Source organism: Marmota monax, unplaced genomic scaffold, assembly GCF_021218885.2.
Source record: "Marmota monax isolate L192 unplaced genomic scaffold, Marmota_monax_Labrador192_F-V1.1 WCK01_AAM20220418_F8-fsc00156, whole genome shotgun sequence".
In the NCBI taxonomy this organism is placed as follows: Eukaryota; Metazoa; Chordata; class Mammalia; order Rodentia; family Sciuridae; genus Marmota; species Marmota monax.
The window spans coordinates 2237988-2260841 of NW_026694013.1; the positions used below are offsets into that span (position 1 = coordinate 2237988).

The 22854-nt window shown below is 37.6% G+C and overlaps 1 protein-coding gene across 1 annotated transcript in view; it reads left to right on the forward strand.

Moving 5' to 3' along the window:
- Positions 1-22854, forward strand: part of Morc1 (MORC family CW-type zinc finger 1) — a 153840-nt gene that overhangs the window by 46518 nt on the left and 84468 nt on the right. The window contains exons 11-15 of the mRNA XM_046464058.2: positions 10495-10574; positions 11230-11300; positions 13382-13446; positions 15643-15786; positions 18931-19085. Of these exons, the coding sequence (XP_046320014.1) occupies positions 10495-10574; positions 11230-11300; positions 13382-13446; positions 15643-15786; positions 18931-19085 (515 nt within the window). The remainder of the gene's footprint in view (positions 1-10494; positions 10575-11229; positions 11301-13381; positions 13447-15642; positions 15787-18930; positions 19086-22854) is intronic.

Consider the following 22854-nt stretch of genomic DNA (forward strand, 5'->3'; position numbering starts at 1 on the left):
ATATCAAAGATCATTTTTTGAAAATAAAGTATACAAAGCTGAACTTTTTCGGTACGTCCATTTCTGTGTTCCCTAGCAAATATCAAAGCAATGTTTCCTTTCAGTCTCATTCTTCTGGAAGGTACCCAGGATCTCTTGGATTATTCAGGAGAGCTGATTTTTTCAAATTAATCATTCTTCTCTTAGAGGTCATAGGTAAAAAAAAAATAGCTAAACCAATAGAAAATGTGAATTTGTCTCTTTCCAAGGGAATTTTAGTAAATTGAGTTTCATCCAGCAAAATTACTTCCCTCAAGTGATAGGTGTTTCCAATTCTAGTATGTTTTTTATTCTCCTTTCAAAGTAATATTCTTAGATATATAGTACCATGAATAGATACTGTAATGTGTATATATATATATATATATATATATATATATATATATATATATGTTTGTATGTATTTGTTTGGTTTCATAAAAAAAATTCAAAGAGGCTTAAATCTTAGCCAAGTTTTATTTAGAGTGCTGATAAACTGTTAAATCTGATATTTGTTATCTACCATATAGAAAGATGTCTTTTGTGACCTTATACCTTAGGGTTTGCCTCTCTATTTGCTTGCCATCTTTACTTATATATAATTCCCCTCAGATTCTCTGGTGGCAGAAATCTTGCATAAGAAATATGTGGAATTCCCTAATGGGACAACCCCTATTTTTTCTTTTCTAAAAGACACTGTAGCTCCAATGTCTGCATTAAAATATATTAAGAGCTGGGATTGTCCCTGTTTGACCAAAGTAGAGGCATTTAAAGGGTATTAAAAAGTGATTGCTCTGTCCACTTGGCCACCCTGGCTTCACCCTGGAAACCAAGGTTGCCCCTAAAAGAACTCTGTCATCCTGAAGTTTTATTTACAAGAATATGTGACTACTCTTCATGATCAATTATTCTTCTACACTTTTGTAACAAGCAGGAAAATGTCTGGATCCATATGGGTCTGTAGTTGCTTTAGCAGTAGCCCTCAAATATGCTTAACAAGTTCAGAAGAGGGGAATTTCTGATGTCATGTCATTGGTTTCCTTCCTTGATCATATTCTGTTCAGTATTTTTATTAGTGACTTGGATAAAAAACAAACTTGTGTATTTCTAAGAGGAATGTCTTACATTCCTAACAGAAAGAATATGTGCAAGAGTTGAAGTCCAATAGATATGTGTGATATAGACAATGTATAGATCAGAATTATTATGTGAGTGTAGATTTGACAATGATTTACATGAAAAATTGCATGCACACTTTAATTGACCACAAGGTCACTACTAGCTGATTGTGTTTTAGGGTTGCTAAAACATGGTTTTGGAATACCAATAGGATAGTTAAAATACCAATCCACCGTGTTGTGCTTACACTATGTTTAGAGGGAGATGCCCAGACAGGAATCCTTCAAGAGGGACACACTGACTTACTGAAAAGTTTCCAGCTCATAGGAAAGTAACTATCTGGTAAGAGAATAGCTATGGAACTGAGGCTTATCCATGGAAGAGAGAGAGTTTACAGCTGAGTGGAAACATGAAATGCTATCATGTGATAGTTGGAATTCCTGAAGGCAGAACTTGAAAGCTAAATGAAAGTAGAAGACAGTTACAAATGGCTCCTCATGGAGTGTTAGGCTGTTTTTACAAGGAAGAGACAAATGGATTTCCTTTTTCCATTGGTGTTTAATATAAAGATAGTCCTAGGAGTTATGTAGTAGGGAGTGTTAAAACTGCCTCACCGTCAACATTGACTCAGTGTTTCAATGCCTGTGATGTTCTGGAGAACACAAATGATAGACCAGTGTTGCTCAGGATATACGTTAGTTCCACGGACCTCTTTGCTGAGTATACGCAGCATTTGGTCCTCTCAGGGAGTTTTCAACCATAAAATTCAAAAGCTTCCCCATTGGGTTGAATTTGGGGACCAGTCACTTGAGAAGGCTTTACTGCTTATATGGCTTCCTTAGGTTGAGCATGAGTCCCTAGTCTATTTAGCAGATTAGGGGTTCAACTACTAAATCTAGTGTGTCCAGGATAGCAGATTAATTTCTGTGGACACCCATGGCACAGGGTATAGCAACTCATAGAGGGCTATGAATGTAGCATGAGATCAATGAAATGCCTCATGCCCTCCAGCACTAGAAGAAAGTCCCACCCAAAAAGAGCAGTAGAGATTTGTCTTTTGAGGGATGTAGATTGTGGAATTATTAGCTTAGGAAGAATTTTAGCAAGATGATATCTAGCATCGCTTTTAACTTACAATTTTATAAACCTCTAATTCCTCTTTTATAAACCTCTACTTAAATAATAAAGGCAGGTTACTATATAGCCATGTTACTTACTGTTTAGGCAACAAGCATCACTAATTTTCTTTGAATTTGAATTCTACAGAGAAATAACTCTCAGATTTATAAACACATTAAAGCTATGCACATTAGGACTAAAGAAGGGAGTAAAATGGCCACCTGTGAAAGCTCTTCAAGGGAGACAGAGCCACAGTGTCTGCTTGAAGAACTCATTTGTCATTAGCATTGCTAATTTATTGTAGACCCACAACTTGGAAAGAAGCCCAATGAGATGGAATTGGCATCATCCTGCTTTCCTCAGAGTAGCATGGTCCTTTCCTCAGAGTAGCATGGTCCATTCCAAGCCATTTAGGGATCTCTTGTGAATACTGTGCAACACTACCTTCTGGGACAGTCTTCATTTTTTTCAGTCTGTTCTCCACATGATCACAGCCTAACCACATAGACTAATAACTTGTGAAAAGTGTCTCTTACAAACTCTGTGTCTTATGTATCTGTTCAAGAATTTTTTTTTCTTTATTTATTTTACAATACAATTCTTAATACAAGAATTTTTAAATTTTAGAATATTTAATCTTTCCATTTGAGATACAAAATTAAGATCTGCCAAACCCAGGTTAGTATTTCAGTTGTGTCATTTGCTAGTTGGAGACCTTTCTCAGCTACTTAAGCCTCACCTCTCCTTACTGTGAATTAGGAATTCCTCTGCCATTTAGGGATGTTGTGAAGATTAAAACAAAACTGTGTGTTTTACTTTAAACATAAGAACCCTCAGCAAAGTTCCCAAAGTATTTGTAAACCAGCAGTAGTTATTACATGAATGAATATAAAGTGGATGGAATGACCACTGTGTGCAAGGCACTCCTGCAGGCACTGGGAGTTCAGCATAAGCAACAATAAAAAATTGCTGCCCTCATGGTGCTTACATTCTAATGTGAGTAAGATAGTAAGTTAATAAAAATATAGAATACATTATTGGGTATTTTTAAGTGCTACTAGGAAAAGTAAGGTAGGGCAGGAGATTATAGGAACATTGGATGACACTTTTAGAAAGGGGAGCAAGAAGCAACTTTTGTGCAGAGAATTGCATAGTTGAGAGAGTGAATGCATTGGTAATCTATCCAGGCATAACACACCAGCCCCCAATTTAGTGGCCAAATGTTAAAAATAACCATTAATTACCTCTCAGTTTCTGTGAGTCTGTGATTTGATGGTATCTGTTGGGTGTCATTGGCTTTCAGTCTCTTATGCAGGTGCTGAGAGATTTTGACTGGGTTTGCTGATGGCTTGGACTGGAGCTAGAAGACCCACTTCCAAGGTGGATCACTCACAAGTGAGCACATTGGTTCCTCTTTACAGGAGTCATTGCTCAGCACAGGTCTTCCTGAGCTTTGTCATGGCAGAGGGACTGGCCTCTACCAGACTGAGCAATTCAAGAGACCCAAGTGAAAACTGCAGCTTTTTAGAACCCGGCCTCAAAAACCACATATCATCTCCTCTATAATATTCTGCTGGTCACACAGGTCAGGCTAGATTCAGTGTGTGTGTGTGTGTGTGTGTGTGTGTGTGTGTGTGTGTGTGTGTTTTGGGGGAGACTCTACACAAAGGCATGAATACCAAGATGTAAAAAATCCCAGGGGACATCTAGGAGGGTGGATTGCTCAGTGAGTCATGGAAGTGTTTTGGGAGGGGAAGGCTCTAGGAAGAGAAGACAGCAAGTGAAAAGGCAGAAGTCAAAGGTGTTAGAATGAGAGCACAGTGCTCAGGAAGAAAATGGAAGGGGCAGATGAATGGATCCTGGAGCAGCAGGGCCAGAGGAGGGGCCTGTACTGAGAATGGAGTAACTTTGGAGCAGAGGAGTAGCATTATTGATTTCGATTTTTAAAAGATTACTCTGAGTGGAGAATTGGTTTTATGGGACCAAAAGGGAGGATGAAAGGTCAGGTAGAATAGATACCATTACTTTACTTGAGTGGCTTGGGCTTAGGAAGTGATGAGAAGAGCATTGTTACAGATTTGCTGGGAACGGCAACCAGCATGATTTGCAGAGGGTAGATGTGGAGCAGGGAAACAATCAGGAGTCTGGAAGGTTTTCTAAGTTTTTTTCCCTCATCAAAAATTTGGGACAGGAGCAGTGGTGCACACCTGTAATCCCAGCGGCTCAGGAAGCTGAGGCAAGAGGATCATGAGTTCAAAGCCAGCCTCAGCAACAGCGAGGCACTAAGCAACTCAGTGAGACTCTGTCTCTAGATAAAATACAAAATAGGGCTGGAGATGTGGCTTAGTGGTCGAATGCCTCTGAGTTCAATCCCCAATGTCCTCCCCCGAAAAAAATGGGAATTGGGGTAGGTGCAGTGGTAGGGATTAGGAGTAACAGTTGACAAAGTAATCTCTGCTTCTTTCTGGATACTTTACATTTGAGAGGTCTATTTGACATCCCAGGCCTGGCTATCAGCGTTGACTAGCCAGAAAATTCTTGATCCTACCTCATTACATTTTAAGGAATGATTAGGATTACAACTATTTACAATACAGCTGAACCAGGTAAACTCTCATAATTTAAAATAATTATGATGTGAATACTAAAATATAATTAAGATTTTTAACTGTGGGCTAATTTTTTTTCCATTTGTAAAGAAGTTCAGAACTGTACTTGTCTTGTAATCTTTTTCAACTTAAATTTTAAAAAATATTTTCTACTAGCCAACATTTTTTGGACAAATGTATAGCTATGTAAATTAAATGTCAATAAATTTTAAATTTCTGCAAGTTGTTTTGATCAATCAGTCAGTCAGAATGATGTATCATGCTGTACTCCACTTTGCCAACAAAAAGCCTTAAAAGTTACTCAATGTTTCTTTCTATTTTTAAATTCTCTTGTGTTGAGAATTGTTATGTTTTGTTCTTAAAATAGTAAAATGAATAAAATTTCAAAAGTACAGAATTAGTTATGGGGAAAAAAACCCAAGTAACAAAGAGCCTCCTTTATAAACACATTTATTCTGTGTTCTAACAATCCATTATCTCTCCAAAAGGAGAACCTCTGCTACGAGTTTACTAAATACGGTTGCAGATTATTTTCAACACATTAGCATGCATACTCAGTCCTTTTGTTAAAAAAAATACAGCCTACTCTTTTCACTTAAAATTAATCTTGGAGATCTTTGCCATCATTAAATATGTCATAGTATTCTGTGGCTTAATTATTTTCTTATTGGTGTACATTAAGAATTTTTAGGGTTTACTCTGTTATAAACAAGGCTGAAATGGACACGCTTAGGTGTCTTTGAACATATGTATTTATGGTCATATGCAGTTATTTCTGTAGAACAGATTATAGAAGTGAATTTCTGGATCAGAAGGAATGCATACCATTAATCTTGATGGGTGCTGTTAATTTATCCTCTAAGAACTGGGAATCACTTTGTTCTTATACCAACAGTGGGTAAGACTGCCCTTTGTCTCATTTCAAATCAACACTTAACAGCCAGACATGGTGGCGTACACCTGTAATCCCAGAGTTTAGGGAGGCTGAGGCAGGAGGATCGAAAGTTCAAAGCCAGTCTCAGCAAAAATGAGGCACTAAGCAACTCAGTGAGACCCTGTCTCTAAATAAAATACAATAAAAAAAAATTAGGGCTGGGATGGCGTGGCTCATTGGTAGAGTGCTCCTGAGTTCAATCCCTGGTACCCACCCCATCCCCACTCTCCCCTCAAATATCAACACTTAATATTAACAGTGTTTTCTTTTTTCATATGTGCTTTATCCAAGAAGCAAATTTTTTTTATATTGTTTTAGTTTTTATTCTCTTCAATATTTTTCATTAACCATGTTTTCTAGCTCTTTGGAAAGAAAATATTGAATATGTTGTTTTATGCTGAAAGCAGACATAACCAAAATATTTAAATTCAGTTTCACTGGTGGAAAATAGAAGGTGAAATGTGTGAGATGAAAAAGAGTGGAGGCCTGAGATATGCCCAAAGACACGGAATTTATAGAGAGATGGCAGAAAGAAAGATGGAGGCAGAGGCTGTGAGCTGGCTTTATGGACAGAGAGGCAGGTAAATGCAGAGGGTGGACACATGATGAGTTTGAAGAAAAGTCCAGCCACTGAGGCACGGAAGGCCTGTCCTGGAGAGGACACACTTCCCTTCCCCTCCACTGCAAAGACTGAAGAGTTGAGAGCTGACTGGGTTCTCTTCGTTCTCCTCCATGGATGCATCACACTGGCCTTTTTATCTTCAAGAGTCCAGTTATAGGAAAAATAGAGGAAGTGCCAAGTTTACACAGGCTCCCGATTCTGGATGTAGATTTCAACAAACATTCTTTCATTTATAAGAGACAGATTAATTGCTCTGGAATTATAGAAGTGAGTGAGTACATACACTTAATTAGCTTGTTTAAATGGTAATGAGCAATTGTAAAATTCAAGTTGCACACGGGCATGCAGATCATCTGGGATCAGGCTACCTCACTGATGGACATGGAAGACAGCACATTTTGGGACCTTTGCTATTTAAAATTAAGCACTAATGCAGAGTTGGCACCTTTTGTGCCTCCTTTCCTTTCTATAAAAAAATACTTAAATAGGTTAACTCACATCATTTTGAAGTATTAACTCATTGTTTAGTCTCCTCTTGATTTCCTCCTGATTCTGAAAAAATGATTTGATCTAAAATAAATGATTCAAACCAGATAAAGCATGAGATTAGTGTTTTCTTTTTAAATGATATTCTAGTATGTAGTAACTAAATATTTTTTTTTTACATTTAAACTTAAGTTTTACTGTTTTCTTAATGTAATAGAGACTAATTTGGAATACACATAGGTTATCACTTAACTGAATAATGTTCATTGTAAAAGAAAACCAAGGGAATAAATTGATAATTATTTTACATTAGATTTTATGGGTATTTCTTTCTTGTAGTTACCCATATAATCATCTCTGAAATGGTCTTAAATTTATCAATAATAAAAACAAAGTTATTATAACTTGAATTCTTTATTAAGCCATTGAAGTAGATGACTATAGGATGATACGTAGGGTTTTTTTGTTGTTGTTTTCTTTTGGGTACCGGGGAGTAAACTCAGGGGCACTTGACCACTGGGCCACATCCCCTAGTTTGTATTTTTATTTAGAGATAGGGTCTCACTGAGTTGCTTAGCGCCTCGGTTTTGCTGGCTGTGAACTCGTGATCCTTCTGCTTCAGCCTCTAGAGTCGCTGGGATTATAGGCATGCGCCACTGTGCCTGGCTATAGTTATTTTTTAACATTAGCCTTTCTGTGTTTTAACCCAGCAAATTTCTATAAGTCCTTCCAACTCTTAGAAGAAAAACAATTCATCCACTGACTCATTTCATTTTCCCATCTGCAGTGCACTTCTCCAAAACACTTATTGGGGAAATTAGATAATAATGAGGCACAATGAGCTCTTACTGTGAACCAGCTTTGTTCTAAGTTCTCTAGCTGTATTGACAGCTTTGCTTCTCATAATAGCCCTGAAGACAGTCACCATTGTTATCACCCACTCAGAGATCAGGAAGTAGAATCATTGGAAATACTATCTTACACTACAGTAAGGGGTACACCTCACCTTGAACCCAGGTAGATGGACTCCAGACAGTTCTACTTTTAACATCTAATCATGAAGTGTTTTCTGTCTAGAGTACATCTGTACTGTTTCTGTTGAGATAATGGAAGAAATTCTTAAACTATAAACAGATTCTAGCTAAGAAACATTTAAATTATGTGTGACCTGTTTGATCAGCAGTCAGCGAAATATTTGCATTACTGCTTACATTGTTTAAAAGTCAGATCATATAAAGGCAATTCTAAATCGAGCTATCATTTAACAGCGATTACTATTAACATAGATTCCAGAGGTTGGCAAACCTTTTCTGTAATAGGCCTGATAGTAAATATATGTGTGCATTCAGTCCTCTTACATCATTTTATTTTTTTATCCTTTACTTTTAGAACCATTGAAAAATGAAAAACTGATCTAGGTCTGAGGCCGAACCAAGAGAAGTCAGTGGCTCAGTTTGGCCCATAGGCTGGTATAAATTTATTGGTGCATATGGGTTTAGACTCCTGCATCTGCCTGAGCAAACACCTGTTTTATACATCTTAAAACATTTTGGCTTCAAGAAAGATCTATAGGTCTCTGCCTGCCTCTTGCTGAAATGTTGATATCTTTATTAGGGTTCTCCAGAGAAACAGAACCAATAGCATAAAGTCAGTGACTTTATTGTGGGAATTCTCCCTCAGGATTATGGAGGTTGTGAAGTCCCACAGTCTGCAGTTTGCACACCAGCAGACCAGGAAAATCCGATGGTACAGTTCAGCCTGAATCCAAAGGCCTGAGAAGGTGGTGCAGCTTTCATTCTGAGGCCAAAGGCACAGGAACTAGGCAGGGAGAGATGCTGGTGTAAAACCTGGAGTTCAAAGGCCTGAGAACCTAAATTTATGATGTCCTGGGTCAGGAGAAGATGTATGTCCCAGTTCAAACAGAGATTACCTTATCCTTCCTTTTTTCTATTTTGGCCTTCAGTAGATTGAATGATGCCAATCACATTGATGAGGGAGGACATTCTTAGGCTACTTATTCAGAGGCTAGTCTCTTACAGTAAAACCCTCACAGACATCCCCAGAATGTTTTACCAGCTATCTGTGCATCCCTCAGCCCTGTCAGGTTGACACATAAAGCTAACCATCATATGCCTTATAAACATTGAAGATGTCAGAGAATTATGCACTCCTGACATTCCCAGAGTTTGAGAGTGAATGCTGCTGCTTTAGGAGTTGCAAGGGACTAGACTGGGCCACAGGTTCCACAGTGCCACTTTAAGAGACTAGCAGAGGTGAAGACAGGAAGGAGCTTTCATCAGTGTGGCTGCACCGAGGAACTGAGAAAGGTCGAGGATCTAAGATCTGTGTTCCAGGGGCTGACAAGTACTTTGAGGCTACAGAAAAAGGGAACAAAAGGAAGGGTGGATGTGTTGCATAGCTGGGACTTTTCATAGCAGGCAAAACAGACACTCTTGATCAGACAGTTATCAGATTGATCATTATCTCAGGACTGGTTCCATAAAACTCCAGGGAAGTCAGCATCCCCTGAGAGGCCAATTTGGTTCCCACTGTTAGATGATTGCTCTTGCTTAAGGAAACAGCCTTGGTTTCACTCATGGAGTGACTGCCCCTGCTTAGGGGGTAAAGTCATCGTGGGGTGATCTGTCTTCAAGGCTTGCTGCTGCTTTGGGGTCATTTTGGTTCCTTGTCATAAAGATGCTTATATATAGATCTGTTGTTCCTGGATCCGAGCTAAAGAACAGCAGAAGAACTTAGGAGGAAAAAAAAATGTCAAAAAGGCAATACAGAACCAGGGATGGACAAGATGGAGCTAGTTAAGTCAGTGCCTGGATTTTCCTTCACTGAGTCCGCAAACCAAATATTATTCTGGAATGTTTCTTTCCATGATGGTTTAAACAAATATTTAGAAGCCTAGTTCCAAGAAAAGTCCTCTATAACAGATTCAGATAGTGTCAACTGTGTTCATGGAGCTTCTGCTCTGCAGAACTCTTCTAACTCACACTTTGTTCTCTTGTGTTTATAGAAATATACATTTTTCTTTTTCCTTGATTGCTCTAGAGCTCTTTGCTGTCACTAAAACAATGGACCTTGAAAATAGGTTTTTTGAGCAATAATGTAGAAAATGTGCTCTTAGTAGCTTTAAGATGATATGAATGTGTGTTTCTGCGCAATTCAGTTAGAGATAATTGTTTGGAGACTGGGAGAAGAATTTTATCCAGTGCCAATGATGATCTGAGCAAGAGGGCTGTGCATATTGACCAGAAACTTTGACAATGGGGCACTTGCATAATTTTTTTTTCTGTTTAAGAAAATGACCATTTTATATGTACAAGTGAACGTGTATGGGGGCAGAGATTTTCTTACCTTGTTCCTGAAGTTCCCTTACCAAGTATTAAAAGGCAAGGGATTACTTCTCAGGTATAAAGTTTGCTAATTTACCAGCTGGATGTAACTTACTTGATGAATCTTCCTTAATAATTGCCTATCTCTGGAGTATGTAGTAAGTTAAGGAATATTCCCTTATTCTCTTATATTACTTTAAAATGACATTATGACTTGATTAGGTTCTTTTTTTTTCTTTTCAGAAAGTATCTGTATGTCACATGTTCTTTTAAAGGAACACTTAAAAATGAAGTAAAAAAGGCAGAAGAAGCAGTAAAGATCGGTATGTGGTTACCTGTGGCCCATGACACTACTGTTCATTCACTCAGCAAATGTTAATCAGGCACTTATGAGACATTCACTGCTGTAGGTGATGCTGGAATTGAATGTCATTCCTACCTCTGAGAAACTTCATAACACATTCCTTTATCTTTATCCCTTTATCTCTGGGTTTGTTTAATTGTGATCTGATTTGTAATTTTAAGCATGATCCTGATTATACTTGGAACTCGTTGAAAACCTGGTGGTCGTGATGCTGTGTTAGATCACAAGTGAGACCAGCATCACATCTACGTTAAAAAGGCTGTTCTGCACATTCAGTCCTCCCACAGCAAGGACAAAGCCATGCTTCCCCTGTCATCTTGGGGTAGAAATAGCTCTCCATCATATTTCATAGATTTTAGAGCATTTTCAGTCAGCCAAAGGTTGACTCATACTTTTGAATTTATGTGTAAACTTAGGTTCTATAAATTGTCATGCCTAAGAAGAAGCCCAATAGAAGAGATTTAAAAGGCGTATGAGCTATGAAAGGTTTTCCGCGATTATAATCAGTATGCCATTATCTCTGGTCATGACTGTGTGTATAGAAAACGCTCACTTAAAAATTGCTTGCAAGAATCTCACTGTATTATAACTAACTATTAAGCTTCTGCTTGTAGCTGAACTTTCATTGAAAGAAGCACAAATCAAAGTAAACCAGCCTGACATAACTTCTTCGTCCTCCGCCAAGGTACGATGTGGAAAGAGTGATCTTAAATGGCAAACAACATGACTTGCTTTTTCTTGGGCATAGATGTATGTCCCTTATCATTTACTTCCTAAACTCTTAAGCACAGATGAGCTCCAAAGATTAAGTTGATTTTAACACAGGTATACAGAAAAGTTGAATTCAGAGAAAAAAGAGACCCAGCACATAGGGGGATGGCTGAGACAGCAAAGATGAACGAAATGTGGGTGAATTTGGTATGTGGGGAAGAGCAACTTATTTAAAAGGAAAGTAATAATAAGAAAAGGAGAAAATAATGAAAAGCTAGCAGGAAAAAACTAGCGTATCCAGTCTCCTTGAAAATATCTATTCAACTTTTAGCTCTCCATGGACCCAAATAAATGGGGAAAGCAAGAAGAGGACTAATAAGCAGTCCTTCTTTCTAGTGCTAGGAATTATATCCCATAATTATGAATATTAATAACAATGCTTCCAGCTTACAAAGCTCTTTTATTATGAGTTGCTTTGCACAGTTCATAAACATTCTTTGTAATCCTTGCAATATGCCCATGAGTAAAATAAGTTATAAAGAACTATTATTATTAATTATAGTATATTGCAGCTAAGAGAAAAGGAATATTGCTGCAGGATATGTATTGTAATCTTGCTAACTTTTACCAAAATTATGGTACAAAGCTTTCCTCACTATGACTCATTGAGCAGAATATCTATTTGCTTGAATACAAAGGGATGAGCAGCAATATGGGGGTTGGGGGCGGGGAATGCTTTTCTTCACCACCTTTTTCTTCCCCTGGCTAAATGTCTGAACCTTTTCAATGACTTGCCCTTAAGCTTTCAAGGGCCAGGGTGGGGTCTGAAAAAGCTCCCTCCTAGCTAAGGGCTGGGAGTAAGGGATCAAATCAAAGAGCTGTGCTTGGTAATGCCCCCAAGCTAAATCTATCTAGGTTTTCTCAAGATTCTCTTACCTTTTCTTTTCTTTCTTTCTTTTTTTTAAGTTAACGGTAAACCTATCTTATTGTTATTGATTTTTTCATAGTTTAAGCTTTTTTATTTTGTATCTAAGAAATCGATTCCCTTTGCTTTCTGTCGTTGAGAGTAGAGAAAAACAGACTCTAATAGGCCAGACCCTTGCTTTGCTGCCTCCGCCTGCTTCTTCTCACCACCCCTTTGCTCTGTGCTGATACCAGGAAGGGTGGGGATGTCTTTGACTAGTTTGCTTTGTTGCTCTGAGGTGCCCTGGTTACTTTAATGCAGAGAAGGGAGCAAAGCAGAATGACCTGAGTTTTTGACCTTTTAAATACTTCCAGGCAGTTGAATTTGAAATGAAATGCTTACCAACCATTTTTCATTGTATTACTTGAAAGACAAGGAAAATAGTATCTGTAGGTGGTATATCCATCAAAAGAGATATCCATCTTTTACTTCTGGTGAATAAAACTCATTAGAAGTCATTTCCTATTTGTGAGAATGATAGTGACCTGTTTTTCCTTTTTCTGCCTGGGTTACAGCATACTTGAGATAGGGTACTGAAGTAGCCAGTGTATGAAATCACTGACATTAGAGCAGACTGAAAGGGAGAAAGCCTCCACATGGGGTATTCTACGCAGGGAAATTTGGGGAGTATTGTTCAAAGGTATCTAACTTGATAGTAAGGAGACATTTTCTTCTGGCTATTAGCAATATTTATTAATAACTACTTTTTCTCTGAAAGAAGTCTTAGATAACATAATTGAAAATAACATTTTCTGTTCCCAAAAGCCAGAGCCTAGATACAAGAAATAACTTACCCAAGTTTTCATGAAGTTTATGTCAGAGGCATTGTGGCATTATGGGGTGTACAGATTCTTTCTCTTTTTTAGGACATCTGAATATGTGCGAAAAGAGACAAGTGGGTTAGGACTGGTTTTTATGTTCTAAGCTTTTGGAACTTAAGGGTTTCTCAAATATTTACTGAGTATCTACTATGGTAAATTGCATTAAGCAGTGTGATCTGCCTTGAGATATTTGGATGATAGGATAATAGTACTCACCTTTCATTAATTTAATGGCTTTATGTTCTTTCTCAACCAAATGTACTTCTCTAGGATATATTACAGAAAGCTTTGGAAGATGTAGAAGCCAAGCGTAAGAATCTTAAAGAGAAACAGAGGTAAGACATGAGTTTTTCTGTTTGAAAGAATCCTCTATGCTGTGTTAAAACAAACTCGGATTTCTAAGTGGACAGACTTGGTGGTTATTGTGACAATTTCTCTTTTTCAGCTTGTGATATCTTAGTATATTCATCCTAATATGATCAGCATTCTTCAACCAAGATAAAACAGTGTAAAATGTCTGTAACTATATATTGGTGTGTGTACATATGTATCTACATAATGTTCAAACTTCTGAAAAATAGTGAGAAACGAGTCCAGCATTGGTAGTTGAATCTGCCGTTATGTCGGGATAAAGAAGTGCACTGCCCAAGAGATCCACAGACAGCTTTCCTGTCCCTCTGTTCTTTTTACTTAACTCTGGAGGGTTGGTCCCCATTATTTCCTTTGTCTAGTGGACTGAAACTTAGATAGGAAATAATATATCGTTTATATGTGCCTAAAGTAAAATTAACAAGATTATGTAAAAAAGAAGTAAAATATTTACATTTGTAAGGCTGACTGTAGCACAAATACTGATCAAATTAATTTGGGTATAGCCACTGCCGCCCAACTAAGGTCAGATTTTGAAAACTGATACTTTTGGGAAACCCATTTTTTAGGGAAAAATGATTCATTTTGGTTTTCAACATTACTTTTTGGTGAATCAGCCACTGTCATATAACTATAATCTTCCTCAAAACTTAAATTTGAAATGTTACTTATGCATTTATAAGAATAATTAAAGAAATGTCATAGAAATTTTAATTGAAAGGCAACACTTTCTCTAAAGTCTTCAGAGTGAGAAACCTTGTGGATGACTTGTTTATAATATAGTGTAATTTATAAAAAGTGAATGTCTATATTTCACTACTAATTATGCCAATTGCCTTGAACTTGTTTATGTAGAAAAATGATACTTAAAAAAAAAACTTGAACATAATCAATATGTCACTTACCACAGAGTGACATATCATGTCCTCTTTTGTAGTCCCTTAAACAGTACTCTTGTTTAGAGTTCTGATCTCCTAGTTGAGTAAAGATTTTTGAGAAAAAGTTCAATCCTTGCTTACCTAAGATATACATGCATTTAATAAATGCATACTATGTTGACCCACGCCTACAACTTCTCATTGAGTCTGTGGTACTCTGTGATACCATATTCACAGAGGTGGACAGATGGAACTTCATTATTTCCTTGAATCATCCCAGTAGGTCTATCATGTCTGTTGTAATAGTACATGGTCATGAACCTGGAGAGAACAGCTGTGTTTGTGGAGGGAGGGAGGCTATAGGGGGAGAACAAAGAAAGAATTCTACTAGTTGTCATTCTTGGTTAGAAAAGGAAAACTATTTATTTTGCACTTCATTTGTTTCAGGTTAATATTTTAAAATTATCTAGGTAGATGTCATCCCCATGTTTTAGGTGAGATGGAATGTTTTAGTAGTTCCTCTGTAGTTGCCCAGTTGTTACAATGGTAAACTTGTGTTTGAAGTCAAGTCCACCCCTTCATATGACACAGACTTTCGACAGTTCGCAGTAACCTCTTCAGACTGTAGTTCTTTCTGTCACATTCTTCTATTTCTCAATTTCTGAGAAATATATATATATATATATATATATATATATATATATATATATATATAAATAATACTTTTAATAGAAAAATCACACAAAACATAGTACAGGACAGAAAAATAGGAGCTCATATCTGTTGCTCTTGTAAACTTGCCTTATTAACTTTTATTTACCTTTGATATTTAGAAAAGGTTAGAGAGAAAGCTAAAGAACATCTTTTGACACATTCTGATCTGTATCAGATATTTGGAGACTTGAGAACATTCTGAAAGTTAGAAGTGACATCCAGTGTAAGAAATAGCTAAAATTTTGAAAAAAGTCAAATTAACATTTTCCAAAAATGCTAAAATGTACATATCAGATCAGTTAACATTTCAGAACTCTTTTGGCTTTTTCTGGCTTTTCTAAGTTTAAATTAACAGGTTTGTTTTTGAATCAAAGAATGCTTATGTTATTTGCATCATATCTATGCAGAAAACTTGGCTATAGAGATACTGAGTATACCCACCAGGTTTTGCAAAATATCTGGAAATGTTATATGTCATTCCTTTTATGTGTACCTTCTGAGTTTAACTATTAGCAGTTTTGTAAACTGTGTATTTTATTTAATAAAAAACTTTTCTACATATAACTCTAGAGAATTAAAAAAAGCAAGAACGCTCTTCCTGTTCTTTGGAGTGAACATAGAAAACCGAAGCCGAGCTGGCATGTTCATTTACAGTAATAACCGTTTGATCAAAATGCATGAGAAAGTGGGGCCACAGTTGAAACTGAAGTCCTTGTAAGTATGGTTTTGTTTTCAGATGCACAAGCAGGAAAAGGGAGATTGTATTAAGGGTTTGTGGAATGAGATGAATGATTAATCCTAATGGGGGCAGGTGTCATATTCTCTGTTCACCCTTCCTGTCAATATGCAGGCATTAATTTGCCTAATTTATATTACCAGTGAAGCTGTGTGCTTGCTCTAAAGCAAAAACACACTTTTGGAAACATTTTTTTTTCAATGCATTTCTTAAACAGCTTGATGTTTTAACCATACCTTGAGCCATTTCTTTGGGTTTTTAATGTTTCACCAATTTAAAAATAATACAGACACATTAAAGAAATTTTAGAAGAGGAAAGAGAAGAAATATCCACAGGCTTGGAGAGCAACCATGTTTAACATTCTGTATAGCCCCTACGTGTGTGAGGTCTTGCCAGTGACCTTCATGAGGACATGTTTTTTGAAGACTTCAGCCCCTTTAAATTCCAGAGTAATACATTCTGTTGTTTTCCAATGGTCTGTACTTCACAAGCGGCTTTCATCAGTCATGTAGAGGCCTGAAGAGACACCATACAAAAGGACAGAGTCAGACAGAATATCCACGCAGAGTAGAAAGGGTCAGGAGCACTTATCACCTTCCTCTTGAGGAATAGCAATTCATTTATTATTCACGCAGTATTATTGCTGTTTATGTGCCAGGCACTGTACTCAGCTTTTAGGACAAAATGCTCAAGAACTAATAAATATCTTTTGCTAAAGAACATGTAGTTCAGGGAAAGAGATAAGCATTTGAATATGCTTTTTTTTTTTTTTTTCTTTTTTGGTGCAAGGCAAGCACTCTACCTACTGAGCTATGTCTCCAACCCCTCAAATATGCATTTTCTTTTAAACAGCAATAATGAACTTTAAAACCTGAAATAATTGATTCTTTTGCTTAAACCTCAAAGCTGTTTGTAGAAATGCCTACTACATCTTCCAGGGATCTGGCCTCTGCCTGGCTGGGAGCCCCACTCCTTTGCCCATCCCCAAACTCTTTGCATTCTGTTCCTCCCATCACCTAAGCTCATTTCTGCTTCAGGGTCTAGGCACTTGCCCTTCCCTGGACCTTGAGATATGTGTCCTATTAGACCTTCCTACTGTTGGTCCTAGTATGTCATTCAGAGCTCTAAAGTTCCCTCTGTAGGAAGGTCTTCCTTCATTGAATAAGTAACTCAGATGCTGCTGTCACCTTCACCTGCCACTGTTTGCATATTACAGCACCTACTGCATTTTCCTCATACCACTTATCACCATCTGAAATGACCTTGTTCACTTATCTGTTTATTAGAATCATACCAGTCACCCTTTAGTAGATGGGAGAACCGTCCTAACCAGGACCTTGTCTTTCTTGTTCTTAACTATATTCCTAGTTCCTGGAATAGGGCCACGTATCGTGCTTGAATGAATGAATGATGGAGTAAATGAATGAGTACTCTATTAGAGGTGAACATCAACTACAATAAAAAGCATTTAGGAGAGGCAGTAAACCAAACTGGGGGAAGTCGGGTCAGGACTCCTGGATGAAGCGATGCCCACATTTAGACTTATAGCAGGAATAATGAAGGGAAGGCAGGTGGAAGAGCAAGTGATGAGAAGCACAACAGACAGGCTCATTGGTCTGGGAAAGTGACATTTGTGTTCCAGGGTTGGGCAATGGGGAACCTCCAAAAGTGCTAGACAACCAAAGCTTTTTCCCAGAACAAACAGGATGGGCAAAGTACCCCAGGTATTTACAGTCTGTGCCACTAAAAAAGTGGAGCAAGCAAACCCCCAAACCCTCTGTTCTAACAGTCAGATCCTGTTGCCCTTTGGGATAATGGAACTCTCTGTTCCCTAGTAGAATTCACTGAGCACCCCATGGGCCTCTGCAAGGTGTAGAAATTCAGCCTGACACATGAAATAGGGACAAAGAAAGTGATTTTCTACCAGTATCATTCAAAGGATCATGCTGGTTTGTTCAGTTAGGTCCTCCATCACTGGTGTTTATGCTAAAAAGCTTCTTTCCATCAGCCCTTACTGTCCATGTAAGGAGATAGATTTGGAAGAAGAGTTACATTGATTCAGTAATGATGTGCTGAAGGGATTTCATATGATGTGACATCTAGGATAACCATTGATTTATGATAATAAAATACAATCATGAGATAACTTGTTTGACTTTGACATGGTATAAATCAAGAGAATGAATGTATTATTTTTTAAAGTTGATTGCACCCAATAACCCCATCATAAGTTGAATGTGTCATAAATAAAAAATGCATCTAACACACCTAACCTATCAAACATCATGGCTTAGCTGACCAGCGTTCTGTAGAATGGGAATTATTTTCTAATTGGGAGCTGTGGCTTGCTGCCCCCTGCCCATCGTTACAACAGAGTACCATACTGCATGTCACTAATTCAGGAAAAGATCAAAATTCACAATTTAAAGCAGTTTGTTTCCTTCCTTCCTCCCATCAGCCCACCCGTCCTTCCTTTCCAGTACTGGGAATAGAACACAGGCTTGACAAAGGCTTTACTACTGAACTACGTCCCCAGCCCTGTTTCTGTTGCATCTGAACAACTTCTACACTATCAAAAAGTTGGAAAATTATAAAATTCAAGCTATCACAATTCAGAGACTGTGAAGAATATATTTGGTCTTGGTACTTCATTCCTAACACAAAGCCCCTAAAATTTATAATTTCCTGAGAGATAGGAGTATCTCTTGATCCAGTAATGTGACTCTTGGCAGGATGGGTGTTGGTCACTAGAAAGACAGCACCTTGAATCCAAACCTAGTATTTTCAGTACTACCACCCCTGATGGAATAGAAGACAGGAGAGAAGCTAGAGATAAGTCAATCACGAATTGATTATATCTAAAAAGTGGTGTTTAGACAGCTTCTGGGCTCATGAATGCATCCACATGTGGGGAGGGTGGCAACTCCATGGGACAGAAGTGATCCTTCCAGACTTTACCAATGTTCCTCTTCATTTGGCTCTTCATTTGTATCTTTTATAAAATCCTTTATATTAAATTGGTAATCATAAAAAAGTTGATTGCAAATTACCAGCATATATTTGATATTTCTTTTTGTGCAGCTAAATTTCATAAAATTTATATGTGTGTTTATTCCATCAGACTTGGTGCAGGTGTAGTTGGAATTGTTAACATACCCTTGGAGATCATGGAACCATCCCACAATAAACAAGAATTTCTCAATGTCCAAGAGTATAATCATCTACTGAAAGTCATGGGACAGTACTTGGTTCAGTACTGTAAGGACACTGGGCTCAGTGAGTATTCAATGCTTATAGTAAGAGATGCTTAAAAGGGTTCAAACTGTGTGATTTCTTTAAGCTGAAATGATTATATAGGTATCCAGTAACCTAAAGCCCCAAAAGAGTTCCAACTTTAAAAACAGAGAGAGAAGGGCTGGGGCATAGCTCAGTGATGGAGTTTTTGCCCAGCGTGCTCCAGACTCTCGGTTTCATCCAAACACTGTAGAAAAGAAAGAGAGAAAAAAAAAAAAAAAGAAAGAGAGAAGAAAAAAAAAAGGTGAGATAGGAACTAGTTTTAGAACTTTTACCAGAATTTCATATGAAAAACAAATCAGCAGACTAGAAATTATAAGAGGGCATCCAGAGAGCAGAGTGTGGTTGTGTCTGACTATGAGGAGGGAGACAGAAGGTCTCCAAACACATTGAGAAGCCACCAGAGGACACTGAGACTCCACAGTGCAGGAACACATGAGCCTGCACAGGCCCTCATAGACCTTAGTAGCTCTTAGAGCCTTCCTATATCACACCATACAATAGTAATTATTGTCCCTGGGTAATATGTTAAACATTGTTATATATATTTAACATTTATTAAGAATGTTAATTCCAGAGAGATTTCACAAAATCAGTATGTTTAGAAACTTCAAAGATAAACTTTAGTTGTCTGGAGAATTTGACCAACCCAGGTCGCCTCATTCCTCAGTGATACTTAAACATTTAGTTGGTGTGCTGCTTATTAAAAATGCATCTAACACATCTAACCTATCAAATATAGTGGCTTAGCTGACCAGTCAAATAGACACTTGTTTTTAACTTACTCAGATGTAGGACTTCATTTATGGAAAGAAATTGACAAGCTACTGTGTATTTGTTATGAATTTGTTCAGTGATTTACATGAAAGTATGTATAATTCATTTGTGTCCAAAAAAAAAAAGTCTCTCCTTGAAACAACTTAAAATCTTATTGCTAGGCTTAATGTTGGAAGTTTAGAATATTTTCTTTTCTTTTGTACCCACCTATTTGGACCTAAAATTTTCTCACCAGTGAACCAGAGGGAAGAGTACAGGAACTCAGGGGGAAAGTTAAAACAGGGAATGAGATTGCATGGCCTAAAACCTGCTCAGTGTGTGATCTGTGCCTCAGCAGGCATTTGTCCACTTGGAGGTTGTTAGAAAGCAGAATGAATTCGAAGCTCCACTTGAGACCTACTGATTTAAAATCTGCATTTTCACATGATCTCAAAGTGGCTTCTCTGCACATTCAAGTTTGAAAAGCACTGCTCTGAAGAGCACACTCATGAAATTTTTCTTTGGGTAGACATACTTTTTTCACATGTGCTTTTTTTTCCCTCAGAGAGATGTTTGAAATTCCAATATAGGAATGACTGTATTGTTCGACAGGGTTTGTTTAAAGCTGTGGAAAATGTAGGAAGATATAAATATAAAACATAAATATAAACAGGGAAATATAAATCACACATCCATGTCCTGGTTTTTAAAGGGTGTCATGACATGGTACTAAAGGAAAACACTATGCATTGGAAAATTGTCTAATTCCCCATTATTTTCATATCTTCACTACGATCCCATCTTTGTCTTCCTCACAAAGATGTAGGTATTGAATATAAGGTCAGAGGAGTCATCTCCATCCAGCACACACTTAGGAGAGGTATCGATACCTACACCCTGTTCGTGGGTGGACCTCTCATCCCCTTTCCCTGTGTCTGGGTACAAACCCTGCAGTTTTCTCTCCAATCTGGGTATCACGTGCCAGCCTCTCTACACCAGCTCTATGTAACTCTTTGTCCTTATCCTATCTATTTTTTTTCCAAACATTTCTTAAGGGACATAATAGGGTTCAAAATAAATATATTTATATTTTTATTGTTACTCATTTATAACATCTTATTTTCCTGTTTCTATAATTGTCTACAAGTTGATTTAGGGCTAGCAGATTCTCTCACAAAATTGTTCCTCTAGAAGGAAGACAGAGAATGGAACAGGGATAGAAAATAGCAAGCATGTGTAGTTGTTCATACATCTCACAACTTCATTCCCAAACTTCATTATCAACCTGAAATAAATCATGAAGGTCAGGATTGATAGTCTCAGTAACTTCTGAGGAGCTCCGTCTTCAAGGTCTTTGCTTATCAATTCCTACAGGGGTGTGGGACAGAAGTAATGTAATGCTTGACTAATACTCTGAAAGCTAGTATTGCAGGGCACACATTTTTAATGAAAAGTATGTGGGTAGTTTTTTTGCCTTATAAATAAAAGATGCAATCTTTGTATTTGCTGTAAATCTGATCTGATTCTGTGGAAAATTGGGCTCTTGTAAAAATCGAATCAGCAGAAAGGGAAATGGAAAGGTAATGACTTTGTGTCATTTACAAATCTGCATTTACTTTTGGCACAGTGGATGCTAAGAATCTCAGAAATATTTTTCTTGACTCTGAATCTGACCTCAGCTCGCTGTCTGCTACTGTTTTCTAAAGCTTTATGCTTCGTTGCAATAAGATGGAATTATTATTTCAGCTTTGGGAAATAGGGAGAGAAGAAGACAGAAAAGATGGAGAGAAACAGCAAATGAAGTTTGGGTTAGAACAGAAGCAATTATGTAGAAATGTGTTACTAAACTTTTCCAAAATGGATCAGAATTGAGCTGATGTGTTAAAATGAAATCTGTGGTATAAAATTATGACATATTTTTTTCCAGCAAATTCAAATCATAGGTCCTCAGTTTACAAAGAGGCTAAATTACATTTACCCAATCACCCTAATCCCCTGTACCTCACAGTCATTAAAGCCTGAGCAAGAAGGGCTTCCCATGAGGAAAATCGCTACCTCTTGAGGCAGGCCATGAATCTTGGCACCACTCAGAGTTCACCCTGTCTGGGAACTTTCAGTTCACAGGACACTGTGGTCTTGAGTGCTTGCGTTTGCACAAACTGATAAGTTGAAATTCTTCTAAGAGGATGGTTTTGCTAGGAGGGACCTTTGGGATAAGTCATGAGAGCAGAGGCCCCCTGATTGGGATTGATGCCATTGTGAAGGAGACACAGGGAGGCTCCTCACCACTGCACCAAAGTGAGGTCAAAGGGAGAAGATAACTCTGTAAACTAGGAAGTGAGCACTCACCAGTCTCTAAATCGACCAGGATCTTGATCTTGGGTGCCCATCCTCCAGAATTATAAGAAATAAATCCTATTGTTTATAAGCCACCCAGTCTAGGGTATTTTGTTAGAGCAATCCAGATGGTCTAAGATGACTTGACAATTAGAAGTAGGATTGGTTCCTAACAGAGAAAAATGAAGCCAGAAGCCAGTTTCTGGGAAGTGATGAGTTGTTAGCCAAGCCAACTTGATCCTTCCCTTTTGGGGCCACGGGATATATGCCTAAAGCCTTTCCAGAGCACAGCCTTTCAGGTATTTGAAGACAAGCTGATCTCCCTCTTCAGTCTTGTTTTATCCTGACTAATATTTCTTTTTTTTTCATTTTTAAAATTTTAATTTCATATATGTGACAGCAGAATGCATTACAATTCACATTACACATATAGAGCACAATTTTTCATGTCTCTGGTTGTACACAAAGTAGCGTCACACCATTCGTGTCTTTATACATGTACTTAGGGTAATGATGTCCATCTCATATCCTAATAGTTCTACGTCTTATTATTGTTCTTCATTTGACATGGAATTGAATATATTTGCTATTCTAGCATGACAATGATAAGTTTATTGCCTAGAAACAAAATGTTCCCAGTGAAATCTGGACATCCTCG